This window comes from Ricinus communis, chromosome 3, assembly GCF_019578655.1.
Source record: "Ricinus communis isolate WT05 ecotype wild-type chromosome 3, ASM1957865v1, whole genome shotgun sequence".
In the NCBI taxonomy this organism is placed as follows: domain Eukaryota; kingdom Viridiplantae; phylum Streptophyta; class Magnoliopsida; order Malpighiales; family Euphorbiaceae; genus Ricinus; species Ricinus communis.
Genome location: NC_063258.1, coordinates 24,086,851 through 24,112,527, shown reverse-complemented (window position 1 = coordinate 24,112,527; position 25,677 = coordinate 24,086,851). Strand labels below are relative to the sequence as shown.

Genomic DNA, 25,677 nt, shown 5'->3' with positions numbered 1-25,677 from the left:
TAATTAATTCATCATTTCATTCTAATTTTTTGTTTGAAAATTATTATATTTCATGAATTAAAATTTTATTTTTATATTATTATTAACGTAACGGTCTTGTCCGAACTCGGCCTAACCATCCAAGTTTCTGACTTTATTTTTTCGGACCATGGAGTCTAACATCTCGAAGCTCTAACTGCTACGGCTTCAAGTTTGATCCGACTCTTAAACATCCTGCATAACACTGGTGGAGAAAATAGGGATGAGTAAAACTCAGTGAGAGAATAAACAAATAGCAAAAAAAAAAAATATAATGACTGAAATAAACATGTATAATACTATACCATTCTTAAAGACTTTTCTGCTAAAGAAAATATTGTTATTATTCTAAACATAAATATTTAATTGAAAACATTTTATCTGGATAAATAAAATTTTATAAAATTAATTAAATAAAGAATCAATTCCATATATATTCAAAACTACAAATCCTTTTCTAATCTTAAATCAAATAACTGCATAATTTTGAATCAATTCGGAAAAACTTTCGCTACTAAATTAAATTATGTTATCATACCAAGAAAAATCAATAAAAAATAAAATAAATAATTCAGTTGAAAAAATATATATACTCATATAGATGTACCCTATTGATCTCTGACAACTTTGGGCGTAAAAATGTCTCACCTGGCAACTCAAAGTGTAAATAACTAGTCATACGCGCATAGACAATAAGCCCTCAAAAGGCACCACTTAGCATATGCACCAAAGGTTATGTGTATACTAAGCGTTGTCCTAAAAAAAAGTATAATCAGTTTACACCCGATGTCCAATGTGTGATCTCATAGGTCATATAAATGAGTGTGTACTCATTTATCCAACTACGCGAAATCATAATCATATATATAAAATAAAAACTAAAAATATTATTCTTTGTTCCCAATTTCTATAGAAAATATCAAGTTTCTAAATTGCATTTAAAACACATGCTTCAGTAGTAATATTTCAACAAATCATAAAAGATAAAGATAAATAATATTTTAATGAAAAGAAATTATTATAGGCTTATCCACTCACCTAGTATGCAGGACTCGACCAACTATACTTTTGTTAGCACCCTTTTTTCGAATCTAAATACCAAGAAAAAAATAAAAAAATTTATGATGAAAGTTACTGCCTTCTCGGATCTTAGGAGGTGAAGGATAGATGAATCTGAGAGTAGGATCGAGGTTAATCCAACTAGAATTACCTTTTCGAAATCAATTTGGACCTATTTGTTAAAAAAATTAAGTTTGAGGGTCAAAACAATAGTTTTTACAAGTTTAGAAACCTAATTGCAAACTTTTCATAAAATTTTTCTGTGTAGAGTTGATCGGCTTTATATAGTACCAATTGAGATTTTTGCACTCCGACGTAGTTTTCTGTGACAATTTCAAGTCAGATACAGATTCTAGAAAGTTTTCTTGATGATAATCATCCTTTAATCGATAATTATTTAAATTTTAAAAATAAAATGAGATATTTATCGATATTTTCCTAAAATATATCTTTTTTTAGGATTTCCTTTGAAACTCTATCTCTATAAATAAAAAGAGGTGTTTCAGGTTTTGGAAAGGAATCAAGAATTAAAGATCGATCGTGAGTGAGATCAATATAGAAAAGATACTAAAAAAGAAAGAACAGAGAGAAAATCTAGAGGAAAAAGAAAGAAAAACATTGTCGATCGTAATAGTCATTAGAAGATCCAAGCCACTGAAGAAAGAAACATTTTAGGAAACAAGCTATTGAAGAAAGATCATTTTTGGAAACTTTTTCTAAATCAATAGAGGGTTTCTTTAAGCCAGATCCAGCATTGGATTCCTGCCCGGTTTTCAATTCAACTGCATCCTTATCGCCGGAGACTCGCATATCCAACATTCACGTTGACAACTTGAGGGTTCCTTCCACCATACATCCACGTTCATCATAAAATTGGCTCTTTCATTCTTTTTATTAATTTTTTATTATTTGTTCTTAGAAATATTATTAAAGCTTTGATCTATGATAAATATGATTAGATTAGGTTTTATATTAATATGCATGATAATAGGGTTTTGAATATGATAATAAGAACTTAGGGTTTTTGAGATCTAATGTTTTGCCAATTTAGGTTTTAGTTTTAATTAGAAATGTGTTATAGGATTTATATTTAGATTTATTTATCATTATGATTAAGTAATTAGACTTGTTATACATGATTCTTTTGTTTTGATTTGCCTTCTGTTAGTTTATGATATTTAAGGTTTTTAGTAATTTAGGATTTTGATTGTTTAGTCGACTCCTATTTTTTTATTTTGATATTTTCTTAATCTATTTTCTCTCATTCTAATCAATTTTTAATGTCTGTATATGTGAAATTCGGCCTAGGGATGCGAAATTGTATTGACGATTGAGGAAAAATCAATGAAAATCTGCTTAAGGACCCTAGAGCCGAGCGACTCTTCACATTGCTTATCAATGGTTCGTGCCAGAGTCCAAATTTTTTATGTTTTTTTGGCGATTTTTGATGTACTTTTAGTTTCTATATAGTTTTAGGTCTTTTTCTTTTCGCAATTGTATTTATAGGCGGGTTGTAATAATTAGGTTTTACTTTTTGCTTTATTTTATTTATATTTTTATTTATTGTATGTAATCAAATATTCGATTATGTGATTTATCAATTAAAATGGGCCACATAGACTTAGGGCTAAACACTGATCCAACATGAATCTGATAATCTAATAGGCTGTCAGTCTAGTCAAGTTTCCTTACCTGGTGGGGATGGGATTCTTCTCAAAAGAGCTGATTCAATCGGGTACTTTTTCCTTAACTATTTCCCGCCTTCTTGAGCCATTTGGAGTGCTTCTCGCTGCTGAGAGGTCTAAGCCTAATCAACCTTAACTAGGCCTAATATCCTAAAATCCAAGTAGACTAGCGGGCTTTGACATGTTTAGTTAGGGTTTGAACTCATTTAAGGTTAAGATCATAATGAATAGGCCTTCTCATACAAGTAGTCCATTAAGTTTAAAGGCTGTAATTCAAGAGCATAATTGGTAATTAGGCTAGACTAAGTGGATCTTATACATAATTGACTAGTAAAGCTAGATTAATAACTTAAATATGAGTTGGGGTTGAATAAAATGAGCTGGACTTAGGTGTATTATGTGTGTTGTTTTGGCATTATGAATTGCTTGCATTTATAGGGAGTAACGTGTTAAACAATACAATTAAAGACTAATATACGCAAATAAGGATGTTGGTTTCCGGATCCATCTTTGGACTCTACGACGCAAGCTTTCTTATGAAATCTCAGAAACATCACTCATTAATAAAAGTGTCCCAGTGATTACCCGGGTGGCGACTCTTATCTCCACTCTAGTCTCAATAATTAGTTAGCATGTTCCCGATTAGATTGAAAAGCCTTATAGTGTCGTAGTCGTTAAACACACTTGGTTGTGCGCTCGAAACTACCGCCCACAACCTTCACTTAATTTTTTCTGCTATATTCATCCAGACTGCTATTCAAGTGTGCGGCCCTGAAATTCCATACATAAACATACTCTAAAATTAATCTTAAATTTTATTTCTAATAATTCTCAACCAACATCTATTATTCTAAATCTAAAATCTAATTTTAATATTAATATTATTTTAGTATAATCCTTTTAATTATCTATCTACTTCAATTAATTAATTCTATTGAAAATTCGACCACACCTCCCTAACAATGGACTATTTCCCCCGTAAAAACAGGTCTGAAACTTGCAGGAAAATTCATACAACATAACCCATAATAATTTCCATTTAAAGTCTCCAAAAATAAATTTTATTAAATTCAATCTCCTTCTGTCAAGCAATATATCATTCGCAACTTATTAATAATTATTCTTTCTTGTCTAATTATTTTCCTAGCAGATGAAATTATATTACAATTATTTTCCTCAGTACCGATCAATAACTATTTATTAATTATTACTATTCCTATTAATTTATGTCACGACCCCACCCGTGGGCCCGTGACCGGCACTAGGGAATGGGTAGGCTTAAGGCCACCGAAACCCGTAGTAAGCCTGACACTCACTGATTTAAACAAATCTCATCTCAAATTAATATTATTAAAACCACAAATTATCTTAATAGCTACATTCTACATAAATACTTCGGTCTGCCAGAAAAACTAGGCGAGACCTGAAACTCAGAAAATTTACAACTGATACATCTACTATTACTACTCATGGAGAATCTAAGATTTACCAATTTACATACCAAATCAAATACATCACCCGATGATGAAGGAGTCGGATTCTTGAATAAGAGTCGCGGAGAACTAACGATCACGAATCCGAAAAAACATAAATGGAGACCGATACCAGAGTGAGTTAAAATCATATATCTAAAACAGTTTCAAACATTTCAATATCACATACATTTAATTTTAAAAATAATTAATAAATCACGCGAACCATACGTGTCATGTTAAGACATATGTGTCATGCCATGCTTAAACAAAATTATTCCACATGCAACGGGATGAGTACTTCAAGAGAACTCTAATCCCAACTCTAAAATCTCGATTATTTCAACACTTATGTCTCAACTAACCTCAACTCTATCATCTCAAACCTCTCATTCCAACAGATCGGGCGCCCAGAGAGCAAAGTCGGACCATGGACCTTACCTCCAGTCCACTTAACTCTCGGCCTTAGCCTTTCGGGCTCTCTTATCCAATAAGACTGGCGCCCAGAGAGCATAGCTCGACCAGGGACCTTACCTCCAGTCTGGTCACTTAAATTTCTAAATAAACCGGCGCCCAGAGAGCAATGCTCGACCAGGGACCTTTACTCCGGCTCTACTAAGCCCAGAGAGCGATGCTCGACCAGGGCAGGTCCTATTCTTTATTTCTTAAAATTTTTACCTCTTTACCCTTTCCCTATCTCTCTCGGGGATTATATCGGGACACTCATCCAACTCCTATGTTCTCTAGTCCCATCCTGAGTCATCATGCAATATTAAAATTGGTAATAAAGGAAAAACATATTTAAATAGTAATTAAAAGCATCATGCAAATGATAATAATAATAATTAAATGAAAAATTGAAATTGCAAATAAATATTCACAGTAGCAAATCAAATTTTATGCATGACACGTGCGTAAGCAACATATGACTTTAACTCACAGGTTTGGCGACCTCCTAGCTCTACTCCGGTGCCTCGGTAGGAGCAAGCCGAACGAACTGACAATCTAGTCACGGAAAACAATTTATCAAAACGATGAAACAATTACAATAGATCCTAGGTCTAGATTCCTAGGACTGACTGTCTAAGAATCTCGACTCGGGAGAATTCTATCGAAAATCCAGCAGAACCTCCCCTACAACACGAACATTACCCCCCGTAAAAACGGGTCCAGGACCTGCCAGAAAAATACTCCAAATATCCAACAATTAAAACAACGGGAGTCGCGTCCCCAAACTTCACTATTTCCCGACTCCGCCACACAGCACAAAATACGAGGCAGGCAAACTGACAGACAATTATTTTTGACTCACAAAAATCATCAAAAACACAATATAATCCAATAGACACAATTAAACCAAGAATTCCAAAATTAACGGGCCAAAGAAAATTACCGAGACACTCGATCGCTCGGTCGACTCGCCTCCAGCCGCCGGAGTCCGATCGACGATCCGAACACACCATCGAACTCACAACGACGCGCTGAAGATGATCCCTGCTTCCGATTTTCCGATCTGACACCCGATCATCCGGAGAGATTTGCGGACGATCTCGACCGTCGATTCGCAAACGAAGCCCGATCGCCACGAAACCGGTGCCATCGCGAAGCTTGAGATGAGGAGAGTCGGGATACGTCCTCCGATCGTCCATCCTCCGCCGGAGCTCGCCGAAAAAACCAGAAAACACGGCTGCCACCACTTCGCCAGAAATTTCTCCTCCGGCCACCAAAACCGGCCGCCGCCAAAGGAAGCTCTCCAAGGGGAGGCCGATCGCCACCGAGATCGGGAAGGCAAAACAATGGCCTTCGCCGCCACACGCGATTCCGCGCCTCACTGCGGCCGCCATTGCCACCGCTGCAGCTCCCTCTCTCTCTCTCTCTCTCTCTCTCTCTCTCTCTCTACTTTCTCTCCCCGATTCCATTTCTTTTAATATCGACATTAGGCCCCCGAACTTTTCCTTATTACAACTTGGTCCCTCAACTTTCTTAATTACTTACAATTTCATCCTGCAGAATTCCAATTTAACCCCCAAACTTTTCTTTAGCCTTTCAATTAAGCCCTTAACTAATTAATTTGGGTCAAATCCGAATTATTGAAAATACACAATTACATTAAATAATCAATTTCCAACTCAAAATTTAATACTACTAATCAATTATAATACCAATTTTCCCAAAATTCTTTTTTAAAAACATCCTTTATAATTTCTTCCAAAAAATTTTCAATATATAATTTTACTTATATAAATATGCATTTGGGAAAATTTTGAATAACCAAAATATAATCATTTCTCAAATAATTTACTTGAATAATTTCTTAAAATTTCAAACTAATTGGGTATAGAAAATAACTCATTTATTTGATTAATATTAAATTTTTCATTAAATCATTTCAAATTAAACCCAATAAAAATAAAGCTAAAATTAACTTAAATAAAAACTCATTATTAAATATATAAAAAAATTCCGGGTGTTACAATTTATTTCTAATATTAATATTTATCTACTGGCTATTATAATTAATCTTGAATCGTTAAAATTAATAACTAATCTACCTTAAAAATTAAGCATCATACCCAAACTAATTTTACTTATTTTCTCTAATCATTTATATATAGGCTCCTAAATTATATATTCTAACAAATATAAGATCATTCTATCATTATATCAATTATTCAATAATAATATAATTAAATTTAATTGTAAATTAATCACTTAGTTGGAATCTCAATTAGATATAATCAATTAATTACTGCAATCTCTAGCTATAATTTTATGTTGTATTAGATCATATCTAAGTAATCTTCTCAACTAATAGCAATGCCCCTAAACTATCCAATATAAATTTCTATTACTTCTTTTAGCTCCTAATTCTATATATATTTATGTTAATAATAAAATAAATAATAATAATGATTCTTACTATAATATTAACCAACATTCTTTTATATATCAAAATTATTATTAACAAATCTTAAATTCAGTTTACTAAAAATTTAGATTAACAAAGAAATGATGAACAATCAATATTTTACCTAGACGCGTATTAAATTGGTCAACTTGCCTCCGGCTGTCAGAGTCGGATTGATAATCTGAGTGTCACTACGAATTCGAATGATGCGAAAATGATGATTCTAGCATATGATTCTTCGATCCAGCCCCTGATCATCCCGATGCATCACGAACAGTTTTAATCGTCGATTTTCCAACAGTGTCCGATTTCTATGAAACATGTGTCATATATTTGACTAGGGCAGTTCATCCATGAACCCCGATCAACCATATCTTGCAGGAAGTCATTGAAAATCAAGAAAAATGCAAACTGTCCCTATGAACTTCTCTTGCCAGATGTCGATATTTTGGCAACCTTAAAGGATGATGATGACCGAAAACGAAAGCCCACAAGTTGCTGGTCATTTTGAGACCAAGAGCAGAACAAATGGATGTTGAAAATGCCCTGCACGACTTCGAGAAGCTGTTGTCGTCTTCCTTATTTTTCATTGCCTCTCGCCTCTGGCAGCTGCTGCAGTAGCTACTGCTGCACTCGTTGGTGCCTGCTCCGTCTTTGGCCATCTCCACCGCAACTCAGACGAGCTCACCTCTCATATGCTATTAATGGCAGTCCCCAAGCTCCCTATCCTTTTTCTTCTTCGTCCCTTCTCCTTTCTTCCTCTTTTTTTTTTTTAAGCCATATACTCCCTTGGTCCCTCAATTCTTTAATCATTAACTATTATTCCCTTGTAAATTCTAAATTAACCCTCTAACTTTTCTTTAGTCTTTCAAATTGCTCCCTAATCCTTTAAATTGGGTTAAATTACAATTATTAAAAATATGAAATTACTTATTTATCCTTACTTTTAATTATAGTTTTACCATAATACTCCTACCAACATAGCTACTTACAAAAATACCAATTATGAAAATTTCCACTTAAACCTCTATATTAATTCAATTATACTTTTAGTCCATTTCTTAATAATAATTATCAAAATAATTCTAATACTTAGTTAACTTATTTAATCAATTTATTATTAACTATTTTTCAATTAAATCCAATACCATTTTGCTAATTAAAAATTTTACCATTCTTTAAATAAATTTTTCAAGAAGAAAGAAAAAAATATTTTTATAGCCTTCAAATATGATGTTTAATTCATATTCATATTAAGGAAGATTTGAGTGTGATATTTACAAAGAAAAGTAATTTATCCTTCATATAACTCAATTAATTATTTAAAAAATTAAACTAATTAGATATAATTTAATAGATTCTTTTATTTTTATCTAGCATTAAAATTCTCTCTAAATATAAGACTCAATAATAATCCTTTATATTTCATCGAGAGTTTTCAAAATACAACCTATTACTTTAATCTCACATATAATTTAATTAATTTTAATTTCTTTTTAAAACCTCTAGTTTGAAATCAGCATCATCATCATCATCATTATCATCATCATCGTCATTATCATTGTTATTATTATTATTATGGTTTCTTAGGTACGGGTGTTACAATTAATATATTACATCATATTTAAATAATATTTATGTTAAATTTATAACTAAATAGCTAAATTAAATTAATAATTATCCATCTTCTGAAATTTAATTTTATATTTTTAATAAAGTTTTAACCATTTAATTTATAAAAAAATAAAAATAAATGGATAACAAATATAATAAGTTATATATAAGAAATGAGTAAATCTCAGATATTAGCATCTCATTATTATTTTTTGTCATAAATTAGTTCATAAATCTGACAAAAAGAAAAAGTTTTAGAAAAAAATATGAATGTTCTATTAGAAAAAATTAATAAATATATCTTGATATAAAAAATTAAAAATAAAAATAAAATATCAGATAATACATGTAAAATAATCTACTTCTAAAAATTATCAATCATGTTGACAAAGCAGTGGAATTGTCAGAGAGAACGCTTCATTCAATGAAATTAGCCATATATCTATTTTATAGATATTCTTTGATGAGTCAAATTGTTTGAATATTAATTAAATATCTTATTTCTCTTTACCATTTTCATAGAAGAAAAATGTAATACTCCCATAATGGAGGACCGTAAAATTTATATATAAAAAAAATTCAAAACTTTTATAATAAAAGACTATAAAACTTCTCAAAAAAAATATACTAATATTTATTTGTTAAAACTAATTAATATAAAATAAAAAGAAAAAGGGTTATGTTTTAAAAAAATATTATATTTTTCGCTATAAATAAGGTTATACAGATTCAAATGTGATCAAAGAACAAGAGAGCTCATGAGAAAGAGACAGCAGTGAGCTAACTCAAATACAACGTAATAGATGTTTGCTGTCTGCAGTTGGTGTTCTGTTTGATATGAAATCCTTGATACCATTCAGTTTTCTGGGTACACAAAAAAATAGTTACGAGTCAACGTTTATTTTTGTTATTATTTTTGTCTATGCTATATTTATTTTTTCTTATTATTATTAATTTTTGATATCAGCCTTGAATTATACAACATGAAAATATATATATCTTTTTTTTTACACTCGTTGTAAAGTAAAAACTCACATTGTGAGTAAAGAAAAAGACTTGAGTTTAAGATATTCATCTCCCAAGAACAGACAGAACATAAAGAATAGTTATTTTCTTACACTCATCATAAAATAAAAATTCATATATTGCAAAAATAGAAACTTAAACTTAAAACATTTATCTCTAAAGAGCAAATGCTCTTACCATCTGAATTAAATTTCAAGTATCTTAACATATAATTAAAATAAAATAAATAATACCAACAATATATTTAATTCAGATAGTTATTATCTCGCGGGTATATTATTTTAATTAAGATTTACTCATAGAAACGTATATAATTACTAAAAAACAGTTTTCAAAAATCACATTTTTCTCCAATATCCAACAGCAAGTGGCCTTTAAATTTATGCCGACCAAGCACAAGATTTGCTACCAAAAAAGAAAGGTGTCAAATATTATATTAGGAGGCATTGGCATAATCTAAAATAAGATAGAGGTCTGCGCCTAACATCTATAAGTGAGAACTTGGGAAAATAATGGGGATTGGGTGGCCAAGAGAAGAACAAATTAAAGTGGTCTGACCACTAGTTGTGGATTTTATAATTGTTCATGTTAACAAATGTGTCACACATGGATTTTATTTTGGATGAGACTTGGGCCGCAATATGTCAAATCTAGGGCACTTATCACATGTGTTGCACATGTCATTTCATTTTGAACTTTCAATTGCACTTGCAAGAGTGTTTATTATGCCCTTGAAAATCTTTTGGCTCTATTTTGTTGATTCTCTATTTTTATTTTATTTCTCATTTTTATTTTTGCTTGAGTTAAAAATTGTACGTATACATATTACAAATTTTTTATTTTTTTTATTTTCATTAAGAACTATTGAGTTTGTAATAAAAATAAAAATAAAAATATAAAATAAAACATAATAAAATAAAAATAAAATATTTAATAAAATAAATTTAAAAATACATTGTACTTTAACATTCGCGTAAATCTTTTTCTCTCTCGAACAAAAGTTATTTTCTTAAGAAAGAAAATTTCCAAATTGAGTAAATGATGAGGCTACTTTTTATAGTATCTCAATTAATTTAATTTTCAAAGCGAATTTATTAAGAGTAAAATATTTATCTTTTATATATATTTAAAATGAGTAAAATTGTTTTTAAGATATGAATTCTCAAATTTGAGCTTTATTAGGAATCAAACATATAAGAAAAATATACATATATATTTCTAAATTCTTGCCACACAAATATTTTAAATACTAAATAGAAAATCTTGCATGTTGATTATAAAACAACACTTCTTTTGATCTTATAGTTATTTTTTTATTTTAAATTTATATATTTTATTTTAAGAGCTAAAAAATGTTGAAACCAACTGAAGTTTTTTGCCATATCTCACCATGCTTAAAAAGTTGAGAAAATATTATATATATATATATATATATAATATTAATTTTTGAAATCTATTTCTTTTTTCCATGTATATTTAATTTTTGATACATAATATTTTTATTTTAACATGTGTACTTATTTTGACATATGAAATTTTAATTTATATGTAATTTTATAATTTTTAAAATTAATTTATTAATTAATAAGTTACATTTCTAATTTAACACTGATTCTAATCCTAAAAAATAATACATTAATAATAAAATAATTTTCTAATTAAATAATAATTAGTTTTCTAATTAGATAATGATTATTCTAAAAAATATATATTAATAATATTTAATATTATATTAACTAATAAATTAGTTCTCTAATTAGATAATGATTCTAATTATAAAAAGTAATATTTTTAAATATTATATTCACTAATAAGTTAATATTTTTAATTATATAATAATTTCTAATTCTAAAAAATAATAATATCAATTATATTGATAGCATTAACTTATATAATATTAGAATTAATTAAAAAACTAAAATAATTTTATATCATTGCATTAATAAAATTTTAAAATTAAAAAAAGATATTTAAAAATAGTTAATTTGTTGTTATTTTTAAAATATTATAGACTGATATTAAATATTAAATTGTATTTATAAATTTGATTTTATAATCAAAGTAATAATATCGGTCGTTTAACGCACAGGTAAACAACTAGTTTATACTAAATGTACCTATACGTGTTCAAATTGTAGGCTGGACTTGTTCAACTTGATTTAGTTTTTAATATTTTAACTAAAAGTCTAAATCAATTTAGATTTTAATATTTTAAATAATAGTCTAAGTCGGACTATTAGATTTTTCACGATTAAGATCTTTTATTTGCAAGTATCTAGTCATTTTTAAATTCACATTAGTTGCGTATGAAAATATATATTTAAACCTTAACAACTTCTTATATTATTGTTTAGTGATTATATCGATTTAGTTAGAGCCACGACTAATTCATTATTATTTGATGGATAGACTTTTAAAATAATATTTGTCACCCGTAAAGAGTTTATCTAATACGTTTTAGATTAAATTTAGATATATATATATATATATACTAAAAAAAACACAGAAATTAATCACGGTGTGCTTTTTTCTTTTTTTTTTTTCTTAAAAAGGTCCAAATCCAAAATTTTCCAAAACCGGGAGAGCAAGTACCCAAGGGCAAATGAGCAGGACTAACGAGACGTAACGTAATATTTCTCTTTTCGAGTGAGTATCCCATAATCAATATTGTGCTTATCAACAACAAAAAAGCAAATTGCTGTGAAAGTTGACCTAATCTAAGACCAATGGACGGAAGGCAAGCGGCCACTGCCTCAGGACTAACAGCAAAAAATGACGAACCCAAAACCCATAACATAAGAACAAATGGCTACCATGCTTCCTTCAAATCTATCCACAATTCTCAGGCATTTACAAACAACTTCTATATAAACACTGCCCCGGCACTTGCTAACTCCTCTTTGTCCTTTTTCACACTCTCAAACTCACTAAAGCCTCTTTCTTTTTGCTAGAAAGAGGCTTGCACAATTTCAGATTGGTATTTGGAATTCCTGTCTTCTTCTCAAAATGGCTTGCAGAATTGCGGATTCTGTTTTCCTCTTCATGGTCTTTCTCTTGGATTATATATATGCTAAAGTTCTCTTCTTTTTTCTCTTACTTTCTTTTGTTGTTTCTGATTTTGATGGGGTGTTCATTTATTTGGTTTGGTTCTCAGGGTCCGCAATTAAAGCCAATTCGGAGTCAGAAGATTGTTACCCATAATTCTCTAGGTACTGTTTTTACACTCTTATCTAACTCCAATTATGTTATTATCAGTGTAGTTGAAGATATTATCTGAAATTTAAAGTAAACATGCTGTAAACCTGAAATTCTTTACTTCGTATATGAAGTTTCTGATTTTAATGAAGCATGGACTTCATACATGGCACTCAAAACTGTATTGGTCTCGGCAGAAATGAAATTTCAGTAATGTGTAAAAGAACTTAGCTTTTTGGCTTCATCCGTTCACATGCCAATTGTCAAGATCATTGGTATTCATTGTCATAATTTTAAGTAGCATGTTAATATGATACTTTTGCTTGAGTATTGTTTTACATAAAAGGCTTCAACTGTACTTCTAGTTTGTGTTCATCTTCAAAATCTGGAAAAAGCATCTGCCTTCTATCTTTGTAATCAGTTGCTGCTTCTAATTCTCTCACATATTGTTATTGCAACGTTATAATGCTTTTTTGATAGCCAGGCATCCATCACTTAACTTGGGACAGGCTTCTTTTGAAGGGGGAGAAACAGAAAAGTTGTCTGTTTTACTTAAAAAAAACTAAACCCATACAAGCTGTGGCCACTCCAGTTGCACGATCTTCAGCAGATAGTGCTGAATATAGGAAACAGTTAGCAGAAAGTTATGGCTTCAGGCAAATTGGAGAACCACTTCCAGGAAATGTTACGTTAAAGTATATTATTGATACTCTGCCGAAAAAGGTAAGTTTCTCAAGAACTGTATCATAAATTTTATTTTCTCTGCTTAGAACATGGTCCTTTGTTTTAGGATTTTTCCATTCTAGGCATCCGTGTTACTTCTGCGAGTAACATTAGTCTGTTGGCAAGTTTTAGATGTCTACTTGGTCAGTGGGTTTTTTACTTTGCAAAGCATTAGAGAAGAGAAAATTTTAAATGGCATAAAATTTGCCTTGGGTGCATAAACATTGTGTATCCAAGTTGTTTTGATAATTTCCTTAGCTCCTAATGAAATGACTAGTCCAAGTATTTTGTGTTTGGTCAGAAGTGAGCATGGATGCTGGATGATGCTTCCCAGTTGGAAGCCAGGTTTTCATTGCAAACTTTGGATGACATAAAATATTATACATTAAACAATGATATAATTTTAAAATGCCCAATCAGGTTCCTTTGTAAGGGTAATTTGGATATTGTTCTGTCCATCAACATTATTTTCAAGTTTTCAGGCCTAAGAATGTCTTCATGCAAAAAATTGCTAAAGGACAAGACTGTATATTTGAATTTCCCTTCTCCAAAATGCCGCTTCCATAGGATTTTGTGGCAGCCTTTTTAAAAAAAAAAAAAAAAAATTAACTGTTTAATGAGACTGAGGCCTTGATACTTTGAATCCAAGAATTGCCGTTGATTTCTGTACCTTAATGAGCTTGACACAGAAATACTAAAGTTTGAATATTGATTTCTTTTGTTCTCCCTTTTCAAATTTTTGGTTGTAAGGTGTTTGAGATTGACGATGTGAAAGCGTGGAAGACAGTTTTAATATCAGTCGCTTCCTATGCACTAGGGCTCTTTATGATTTCAAAGGCCCCATGGTATCTACTTCCTCTTGCTTGGGCATGGACAGGCACTGCAATCACCGGGGTCAGTTATCTTCACATCTTTTCTTTAGTTTACCCTACTAGTTCATAGTCTTCTTTCCACTACTTTCTGAGATTATTGCCAGATATACATCTTTACTAATGTTCTTATTACTTGTTACTTCTTTTATTAAGTTCTTTGTTATAGGCCATGATTGTGCTCACAAGTCATTTTCAAAGAACAAATTAGTGGAAGACATTGTGGGAACTCTGGCCTTTATGCCTTTAATATACCCATATGAGCCATGGAGATTTAAGCATGATAGGCATCATGCAAAAACAAACATGTGTGTAAGACATTCCTTTTCTCTTTATTTCTTATGTCCTAATCCCAATTGTGCAACTAGTTAGGAAAGTCCTAGTATATTGAACATGTTTCTTTAGAATACCAAATTTTTCGAAGCAATAAACTGAAGGATGTTGAAATATTTGAAATCTTGCATGCTGATTGACAAAGTTTATGTCTCATTATATGGAGGAAATTTTGCATCCGGTATTTTGAGTCTGCATATGCAGAGTGACAGGGATACTTATGTTACATCTAACATGATATATACATATGCACAAGGTTACATGCATATGTCATACTTATGCTATGATATCTATGCAATATGTACTTGTAGAGTGAAAATAGATTATTCTCTTACTTGCTTCAGTTAAATTAGTTGACATCCTCTTTCTTTTGTCTGAGCTTCTGAATTATCAATTCTTCCCATTCCTTTTATTTATAGGTTGGCTGAGGATACAGCTTGGCATCCTGTTTGGAAAGAGGAATTTGATTCAGCTCCTTTATTGCGCAAGGCAATTATATATGGATATGGACCGTTTAGGCCTTGGATGTCTATAGCTCACTGGTATGCTGCTGATAGTATAACAAGTATATGTATATTGAAATAATGTTTCTAATTCTCTCCCTCCTTATCTGCATCTTTTGGCAAATGGCTATTAACTTTTTGAACATTATTCAAACGTTTCATTCAATACCGTCCTAATATCAATAAGAATCCCAATAGGTTGATATGGCATTTCGACATAAAAAAGTTCAGACCCAATGAAGTTAAAAGGGTGAAGATAAGTCTAGCATGTGTCTTTGCATTTATGGCGATTGGATGGCCATTGATTGTCTACAAAACAGGGATCATGGGATGGATCAAGTTCTGGTTGATGCCATGGTTGGGCTATCACTTTTGGGTAATGCTATTTGTCTCGTCTTTACTAGTTAAATTATCATTCAGAATGTTAGCTTATCATATCTCTTAACTGGTTCTTATGTTCAATTGATTTATCTTTTTGTGTATTATTTTAATGCACCACCTACTGTAGTAAATTATATTATGTTAGCATGAACATATATTATTTTGTGTATATATAAAACCTGTTGCTGGGATTCACTACTGCTTGGAAATTAATTGTCTGTTTGCTAGGAAAGAATACTAATGTTTTACTATGAAGAATGTATTTTAAATTTTCATGTTAACTGTATAATAACTGTACGTTGAATTTCATTTTATTCTTTGCTGAGATTCATGTTGCTGTCTGTCTTTCAGTCTTAAATTGTTTAGTACTGTTATTTTGCTGGTGTAATCTCAATTTAATAAATAGATTATTAGTGCATTATAAAGTTCTTTGGGTCCTAAATAACTGCAGTTGTTCATATGTTTTAATGTGGGTTAATCGGTTGTCTGACTTAAGATTGCACTGCATCTATTTTCTTTGCATCTAATTGTTATTATTTTCCATATTCATAGATGAGTACTTTCACAATGGTGCATCATACAGCTCCTCATATTCCTTTTAAATCTTCGGATGAGTGGAATGCAGCACAAGCCCAGCTAAATGGAACAGTTCATTGTGATTATCCTCGTTGGTAATAAGAGTTTCTGCTTTGATAATTTTCTACAAGCACTTGGTCTTGATTAGGCATAGAATTGTGATATATTCCACAACATGCTGCTGTCAGAATTAGATAATGCATTTCCCTTATTTGCTCCTTTCAGAATGCTGAATCCTCTTTCTTCTTCTTCCTTTTTTTTTTTTTTTTTTCTTATTGTCCTTGCTGAAGAAAAGCTTAAATTCCTGCTTGGATGTCCTAGAAATCTAAAAGCTGAGTGAAGCCAGATAACTCTGTTAACCATAGTTTATAGTGAGCACTTCTAGTACTTGGTGACCACAAATCAGGGAAATACAGAGCTGTATGGTAGAATAAGATACTTCGCATGCCCAAAATCAATTGTCTGGAATTCTAGCTGGATGTGGTCTAAGATCGTCCATTATTCATTTACTATTTGGCATGATGAAAATGCATATTAGTACTACCAGCAAAAATGAGTAAAAGAAAGGCTCCTGTTCTACTTTGCAGGATTGAGATCCTCTGTCATAATATCAATGTCCACATACCCCACCACATCTCTTCAAGGATACCAAGCTATAATCTACCAGAAGCTCATATATCTATTCAAGAGAAGTGGGGAAAGGTATGATCAATTTACTTCCCAAAATTAGCAATGGTGTTCCTATTAGTTTTGGCATGTCAATATGAACCCTAATTGTAGTTCTTATCAGTTGGAAAGAAATAAGCACTACTAAGATTTAATCCCATCTCTGCACTGGAGGAAAAAAAGAATTAGTAAACTTCAAATATACTGAACTTGTACTTTTTGATGTGCCAAAAAAAAATTGAACTTTACTGCAAAGGGAAATTATTGGATATTTATGTGTTCAAACTTCTCTATCCATGCTTGTAACAGTATCTAAATGAGGCTACGTGGAATTGGCGATTGATGAAGACGATAATGACAGTGTGTCATGTTTATGATAAGGAGGAAAATTACATTGCTTTTGATAAGCTTGCACCTGAAGAGTCTCAACCAGTCGCATTTCTGAAAAGAGTAATGCCTGATTATGCTTGAATTTATGTGACTCACTTGGGTCCACACCTTTTTCTTTCCTTCTTATCCATTATTATCCTTTTTCCCTTTAGATCAAATTAGGTTTGCAATTGCAATTTTTTACATGTACTTGCTGTTATTGAATTATTCTTTTTTGACAACATTTCTGATAGAAAGAAAGACAATAATCTGAATGAAGCTTCCTTGGAAGTTCACTCCACCTTTTGTTATTAGATTAAAAAACCTTACCTAAACATGGCCAAAAAATAGGGATCAGCCTTGATTTTAATAATAATGGATTCGTGTGGCTCATCCATAAGAAATCAATAATAAATATATTTACTTAACATGTATTTTAAAATTTATAATATTAACTTTTTATAGTTTATTTTATTATGAATTTAAATGTAAAAAGAAAATTGAAGAAGCGGGACAACAGTCCCGCACGTATCCCTGCCTTCGGCTCACACTGCAAGGTGGACCGGGGCGTAAAACATAATTTGCTATGATTACCGGGATCAATTAACCATAGAAGTTTCCTTGAATGATCATAACCACCTTTTGATAGGATTATATTCTCTATGAACTGTCATGTTATGGATCTTTCCACAGATTAACCAAATATATATCAGAGCTCAACTCATGAATATGAGGGCAGTACGTGCATTTTCTTATAGCCTCCAGATGGGCATCTTTTGCTTGGAATCTGCTGATTCAATTGTCAGCAAGAACATGCAAACACTGTCATTTCAATGACTAAAACAAGCATCAAGATTAGGCTAGTAGCAATACTGACAAATACAACGACAGATTTATCTGTGTCTTTTTTTATTTTATTTTATTTTATTTTGAACTGCACAAATTTCTTTCTGTCTTGCATAAAATGTTTGGTCTCACTGACATGAAGCTTGGTCTCCACAAGTTGCAATACTTAAATTAGTCTTAACAAGCTTCAAGAATTCAGTTTAATGTTAGACTCTTCACATAAAAAACACTAAAAATAAAACATAAAAGGTAAAGCTTGGCAAACTACTATTTATTTTATTTTTATCTTCTTGCCAGTGGCTCTTTTCTTTTGGAAATTAGAGAGACTGATGGGGTTAAATGATTGAAGCCGCGTATGGGACTGGGTCTCCTGTGGGACTAATTTGTAGGGATTTGTTCCCACTATAGATGAGCAATGTGTTGACAAGTCATATAAAACATAAACAAAAGGTCAATAAAGCATCATTAAACATTGGACAACCATGAAAAGGTACTTCAATGGAAATTAAAAGAGGGTTCAACTTCAAGAATAGCAGAAAGCAAAAAAAGAAGGGAAGAAAGGAAGGCCATGAGGAGCTGCATAAGATAATATGGGTATTGATCATTGGCATGTCTGGTGGCCTAGAAAAGCTTATTGGCATACAAGGCTAGGTGCTAATTGCAAAATATAAGTACGCTGAGCAGTTGAGTTGCTTCAACTGCTCTCATATGCAAAAGAGAAAAGGAAAAAAAAAAAAAAAAAGAAGAAGCATCCCTCCTCTCTCTCTCTCTCTCTCTCTGACAAACTCATATATAAAACTGAGAGTACTAAGAAAAAGAGGCTTTCTGAATTAGTTTTGTAGGATTTGGTCTTGAAAAGCAGTTGTGCAGTATTCAGATACCCAAATGGTAAAAGAATTTTTTTTTTTTTTAAAAGCTGAGGAGTTCGATTGCTTGATGTGGGTATACTCATAAAGAGATTTGGTGTAGTTTATCAAATTTTAAGTACATTATGATATAACACCAATCACCAAATGAAATCAATCTCACCTGAAAATAAAGCATATGAACCAACTTTATGCAACAAGTGACACTACCTCACATTTGTATATCTATTAAAGCTGGATAGCAGTTGAAACTGTTCACATGCCAGCATCATTTCTCTCTCTGTCTCCCCTCCTCTTTCCCACCATAGACAGAGATATTACATAATTTACATTCAATATTTCATTAGATCTCAAGAGATCAATGGGATGCATTCCATGTGGAGAGAAATCAGCTTTATGAAAGCAAAGGTCAAAAGAGCAAAAAAGAAGGAGGGTCAAAAAGAAAAAGAAAAACAAATATAAAGATTTGTCCCTTGGGTAGTTCAGAAAATGGGAAAAGAACCAGAATGTGTGAAAGAATACACATTCAATGATTATATGCATCTTCCATTAAGAACCTACCAAGAAATAGCACTAGGGAGTTAAGAAGAAAAAGAATCCATTTTCTGTAGAAATGATTCCCAATCATATTGTATGCATAGAAATTGAAAATTCTTCTCTTCACATTAGTTTGAAGCAAGCAGTTTCATTTCTGTAATAATGACAATCAGTTTCATTCTGGGAGAATGGGCAAAACCCATACAAACTCATTGCTCTAAGTTACATGGTATTTGAAGGCTATATACACATAAAACATTTCCATTCCCTAGCTATTTTTATCTAACCTAAAAGCTTAACTAGAAATCCATCTTCTATCCTCTATAAATTATGGGGGAAAATATGTGAGAAAGAACTTATATCTAAATGTAAGAAACATTAACTGCAAAACCAAGCACACCTTATAAGCTGAATCATATAATTGGAGGAGGTGTAGTCTCCCATACATCAAAGACATTTTCCTCACTGTGAAGTGCAAAGAGTCGATCTCCACCAATCGAAAAATCACAAATTGAACCTCCATAACTCCGTCGAAGCCTGGATGTCAATACCCAGTCAGGACCACAAAACATAGATATGCAATCATCCATTGATGAAAACAACTGTCCCTCATGTAATGCCAGTTTGGGATAACAAGGCTCATCAGGCATCTTCCCCTTCATCAGTCGACTCCTTGAGCTCCACCTCACACTTCCTCCACTAATTCTCAAATCCATAAACCCCAAATCCTCATACTCGTTCACCACACAAATAGAATTACAATCCTCCATAGCTATAGCATCACGAACTCGTTTCTCATCCACAGTTATAGGAGCACCAATATCAGACCAAGACCAAACCATCCTCTTCTCTCTAAAATCCAACAAACTAATGTAACAATTATCCTTTCTAGGAAACAAAGTAGCCACCAACAAACAATTACTTCCATTCAACCACTGCAATTTATCAGCATCACCTAATGACCAACCTGGACTCTCATAAAAGAAATCAATCTGTTTACCAGTAATTTGGTCCCACACTCCAATACCATACTCATTGCTCCTTCCTTTACAACTAGTAAAAATTCTATAATCAGAACTAGTACTCAAAGCTCCAGCTGTATAACTCTTAAATTGATTTTCATGACAAACTTGAAACTTATACCTCAACTCCCCAGTACTCTTACTAAACAATCCCATCCCCCCATCACCACGGCCTAATCGTTCACAAGCACTAACAATCACATTCTCAGAATCAATCCAACCCACATCATTAACTCTTTGATAATCAAGATTAATTGGTGGGTGTTCTTCCATCATCCAATCATACACATGAACCATGCTACCGTGAGCTACACAGCACCCACCATCTGGCCCAGCACGAATGGCAGTGCCATCCCCCGGGGCCCGACCGGTCACTGACCGGGAATGACGGAGCCTATTGCCATCAAATGGACCCCATTTGGCTGATCTTACATGGTCTAAAAGACCATAAAATGCGGCCTCTTTATGAAGCATTCTTTCGGGGACATGAGAAGGGATGTGAAGATCACCGGTGCGGAGGAGATCAAGGAGGATACTGAAACAATCAGGATTTCTATCAATAAAGAATTCACTATTGGGATTCGTATCATTGATGATAAACGACCAGTTATCATCAAATAATGCACCAAAAAATGAATTTCTTCCTGCATTAGCTAAAGTTGTTGAGGTTGTTTCAAAGATTCTGCCTCCTACATTGAATCTGATTCTATCTTTGGGAATTTTCATGTTGGAATTTTAATGGAGAATTTGAAGGGTTTAATGGATTTAAAAACAGAGAAAACAGAGGAAATTGAATTGAGAATCAGAGGTGGTAACTGGATAGTTTAAGAATCGGACACACTGAAGACAGAATTCAAAAATAAGAGAATCAGACAAATCTTTTCCTGGAAAGCTGGAGGGAATTATGGGATTGTGTTTGTTTTACTTTGAGATAAATAAATGGATTAAAAATAAAATTTCAATAACTGGGTAATTTAATCGCTACAAGACCATCATCATAAGAGGATTATACAGACAGAAGGATAGAAAGATGCAAAAGAACGAAGTTTCAGGCTGATTCTTGAACAAAGAAGTCAACAACACAAGTTCCTGTCGCTTGAGGCAGCCAAACAAAATAACAGAACTTCAAAAACAGAGAAGTATAAAGATTGATCAAAAGGAACAAAATTTTCATCAAATTGAAAGAAACTGAGATCTGGGTTTTGAAAAGGTAAGGTTTTTGGAGATGGGTATTGAATTTTATGGAAATTAACAGAGGGAAATTAGAGAATTTATAGCTGTTGAAATTCAAAAACGTCGACTCATTTCTCTTATATAATCTCTCTCATTTGTTTAATGCTGATATCTCTCTCTCTCTATCTCTCTTTTTCTCCACGTCAGTCCTTTTGCCTCCTTAAAGTCTCATATCAGTGGACCAACCAAACATATTTGATATTTATATTAGAATTTTTTTTAAAATAATAATGGGTTTGTTCGCTTCAGTTTTTTCTGTTCCCTCCATTTGTATCAACCGTTCGAAACTGATAGGTTATGGAGATATAAATGATCTAACGGTCGGCATGTGATGATGGATGTACGCCTTACTCATTGGGTGTGGTGTGGGGTTTTATAACAATGAAGAAAATTCTAAGCTGAATTGATCAAATGGGCTCCTCATGAAGTCAGCTGTTTTTTGCTCTAAAGAAAGAGAGTATATTTTGGGGTGGTCTACCTTGACTTAAGTGTTCATTTATTTGGAAATACAATGACAAGAAAATTAAGATTTTATAGAAGAGGCTCATTGTTTTTTTTTTTTTTTGTTAACACTCAACACTTCAAATCATGGTTCTGATTAGGGTTCATCTCTATCCTCATTATTCATTGATGGGATAAAAATATAAAAGTAATCAAATTTTGATCTCTTGATCAAGTTAAAACTGAAAATCAAGAGAGAAGCTTAAGCCTAGGATAGACTTTGAAACTTAGGTTTTTCTACAACACCGATTCCTTAAGACATTTCTAACGCACTTTTTATATATGTCAAATTTTTTATTTTAAAGAGTCATATTATAAAATAATATTTTAATACATTTTTATTCTTTTAATAAATGCATTACAAGTTTTTATACACTTTATTTTATTAATATTTGTAATTTTTATTTTTTTGGTAAAAGTAAAAAAAAAAGAAAAAATAAATTAAAATGTGAGAAAAGAAAATAAATTAAACAATAAAGTGGGAGAAAAGAGAAAAAAAATTTCTTAAACACCAAATAAAAATATAGAGAGTTTTACTTAGTAATTATAGTTAAAAGTTTTAATTTAATTATTTTTTATTATAAACTAAAATGAAAATATTCTAGAACTAAATTTAGTTTTATTCAAATTTGACAAAAATTTAATTTTGGATGAATTTAATATTAATAATAAGTTTAAGGACTAAATTAATTTTTTTATTATAAATTAAGTCTTTTGACCGAATTGACTAATAGAAAAATAGACGGAGGGGTGTACAAGTTGACGGAAGCAAACGGCAATAGATTATTAATTCACTTTTGGAAATGCAGGGTTGAATTTATAAATTATGGCAATTCTCATAAAGGTAATAGTAATTTTCCCTATATCTTTTTTAATTAAGTATAAATATCTAAACAAATCAAATATTTGACTATGATGTTATTTGGTTAAATTTTTATCAGATTACTAACTTTGTCGTTGAAGAGTTATTTGAACAAAATATCCATTGATAATTTTTTATTATATAGCGTATTTAATATGATCCTAATTTACTGGAATTAAGCTGATACCGATCATTTATGACAAACCGATAACTTTGATTAAGGTATTTGTCTATTTTAGATGCATGATATTGAGTTGGATAGAAAGATGTAGATTTAGTGCTTAAGTATACTTGTATTATAATATAACAACTTCTTAGAGTGGATTGCTCAAGTCTTTGCTGATGAAAAATGGTTAATGGTAGAGGTACAAACAAGTCGAACTGAGCCAAGTTTTTCAATGTTCGGGCTCGGTTTGTAAAAGATTTAACTGAGCTCGAACTTGATAATTTTATTATATTTTAGAACTTGAGTTCAGCTTGTTGTAATTTTGATATATTCAAGCTCTGATCATAATAAGTTCGGTATTTATATAAACGAGCTAAGCTTGGATTTGGCTCAATTTCAAACTCGTTAAGCAAGCTCGATTTTACTATATATATAATTATAAATTTTACAATTATAAATAAATTATACATAAAACCAAAATATGCATGTATATTAAGAAACTAAAATAATTAAATCAAATTCTAGATAGAAAAAAATAGAATAGTTCGATGAACTCTATAGAATTTTATCTCAAAGTTGTTTCAAATTCATTTATAATTCGATCAGAACTAGGGTGCAAACAGTCGAGCCTAGCTTCATAAGCTTTACATTAAAGATATTATAAAAATATTTACTCATGTTAATTTATAATAGTTCTTACTCCAGTGCCTTTCTTTTATCAGTTAGACTATAATACCTTTTATGTTAATTTATACAGTACTTATTCTATTTACAAGCTTCACGTTAAGCATATTATAAAAATATTTACTCATGCTTTATTAATTTATAAATATATAAACTATAATTTTTAAATATCTTTAAGCATTTATATAATATATGCTTATTTATTCAACATCAAAATTATGTAATTTTATAGTAATATCTTTAAGCATTTACATAATATATGCATGTTTATTCAACACTGAAACTACTATGTAGTTTTAGTGTAAAGCAACATAGTTTATGTTGATTTAAGTTAACTATATTCTACACAACATTAAATTATTTTTATACATATTTTTTATTTTATTATTCTACTTAAATTAATTTATGACAAAAAAATAAAATGGTAATATATTAATAATAATTAAATGTACATAACTAAATGTCAATTTAATTAACCATGTTAATAAATTAGCACTTACTTAATTGACATTAAAATCATTCAATTAGAATATTTATAATTAAAATCTAACTTGTTGGTATACATTGTTATTTTAATGTAATAATATTTAAATTTTTATAATCTATTTATTTATTTATTTTTCAATTAAAGTATAATATTTATTTATTTATTGACCTAATGCACAAGCTAGCTTGCAAGTTTCTTAAACGTGTCAGCTTGCGAGCTCCTTAATGAGCTAGCTTCCGACTTCTTAAACGAGCCAGCTCACAAGTTTTTTAACGAGTCAGCTTGCCAGCTCAGGCGAGTCGAGTACTACTAAACTTGAGCTCGGCTCATTTAATAAACGAGCTCAAAATGAAATTCAAGCTCGGCTTGTTTATCTTCACGAATAATCTCATAAACAGCTCGGCTCCGTAGAGATTTGTAATTTAAGATAGAAAGAGTGGTGCATACTTTATTGTTTTAAAATCTTAGGATTCCAACTTATTTAAATGGATTTGGAATAAATACTAGTTATTGATGATCGTGCCAATTGGTAAACAATTGCTTATGCTTGGGGTTAAGAGTTCATAATTTGCAGGCAAATTTTGATTTTTTAAATATTTTTTGAATTTTTTTATGATTTTTTATTAAATTTATATGGCTTTTACACCCTTCTCAAAGCAACCTTTCAGAAATTTTTAAAAAATTAGTATGTAAAAATTTTATATAAAAATTATATAGTAAAATTTTCATATAAACTTAATCTAAATTTTATTAAAATAATTGTATAAAAATTATTTTTAAACTTACGTAATTATAAATTATAATACTTTAAAATCCACAACAATTTGCATCTATTGAGCCAATGAGAGCAAGTTTTTCACTCAGACTCTATTTGGCTGCTGTAGCTACTAGACTTGCTTTTTCAAAGAAAATTAAAATTTCTAAAGAAACTAATAAATTAATTTTTTTTAGAATAAATTTGATAAAAATAAGTTATAAAAATAAAAAAATAATAAAAATTGTAACTTCATTTTTGTTTTTACACACTTAACTGTAATACCAGACAAACTATTACTAAACCTTACCTCAAATTCATC

The 25,677-nt window shown here is 30.9% G+C and overlaps 2 protein-coding genes across 2 annotated transcripts; one reads left to right on the top strand and one right to left on the bottom strand.

Annotated features, from left to right (window-relative positions):
- Positions 1-12,515: 12,515 nt before the first annotated feature.
- LOC8276565 (omega-6 fatty acid desaturase, chloroplastic) lies at positions 12,516-17,698 on the top strand. The gene is made up of 10 exons (XM_048371780.1): positions 12,516-12,827; positions 12,937-12,991; positions 13,462-13,700; positions 14,451-14,594; positions 14,726-14,877; positions 15,322-15,444; positions 15,604-15,781; positions 16,339-16,457; positions 16,950-17,064; positions 17,338-17,698. The coding sequence occupies exons 1-10, from the start codon at positions 12,789-12,791 to the stop codon at positions 17,497-17,499; spliced, it is 1,326 nt and encodes a 441-aa protein (XP_048227737.1). The 5' UTR covers positions 12,516-12,788; the 3' UTR covers positions 17,500-17,698.
- A 2,055-nt stretch (positions 17,699-19,753) lies between these two features.
- LOC8276564 (BTB/POZ domain-containing protein At2g24240) lies at positions 19,754-22,068 on the bottom strand. The gene has a single exon (XM_002532913.4). It carries the CDS (start codon positions 21,392-21,394, stop codon positions 20,060-20,062), a length of 1,335 nt encoding a protein of 444 aa, XP_002532959.1. The 5' UTR covers positions 21,395-22,068; the 3' UTR covers positions 19,754-20,059.
- Between the last annotated feature and the right edge of the window lie 3,609 nt (positions 22,069-25,677).

Excerpts from the sequence above, each read along its gene's own strand:
- LOC8276565 (XM_048371780.1), top strand. The coding sequence starts at position 12,789 with ATGGCTTGCAGAATTGCGGATTCTGTTTTCCTCTTCATG. Across the intron at positions 12,828-12,936 it reads ATTCTGTTTTCCTCTTCATG|GGTCCGCAATTAAAGCCAAT; the intron begins GTCTTTCTCTTG and ends TTTGGTTCTCAG. Across the intron at positions 13,701-14,450 it reads TTGATACTCTGCCGAAAAAG|GTGTTTGAGATTGACGATGT; the intron begins GTAAGTTTCTCA and ends TTTGGTTGTAAG.
- LOC8276564 (XM_002532913.4), bottom strand. The coding sequence starts at position 21,394 with ATGAAAATTCCCAAAGATAGAATCAGATTCAATGTAGGAGGCAGAATC.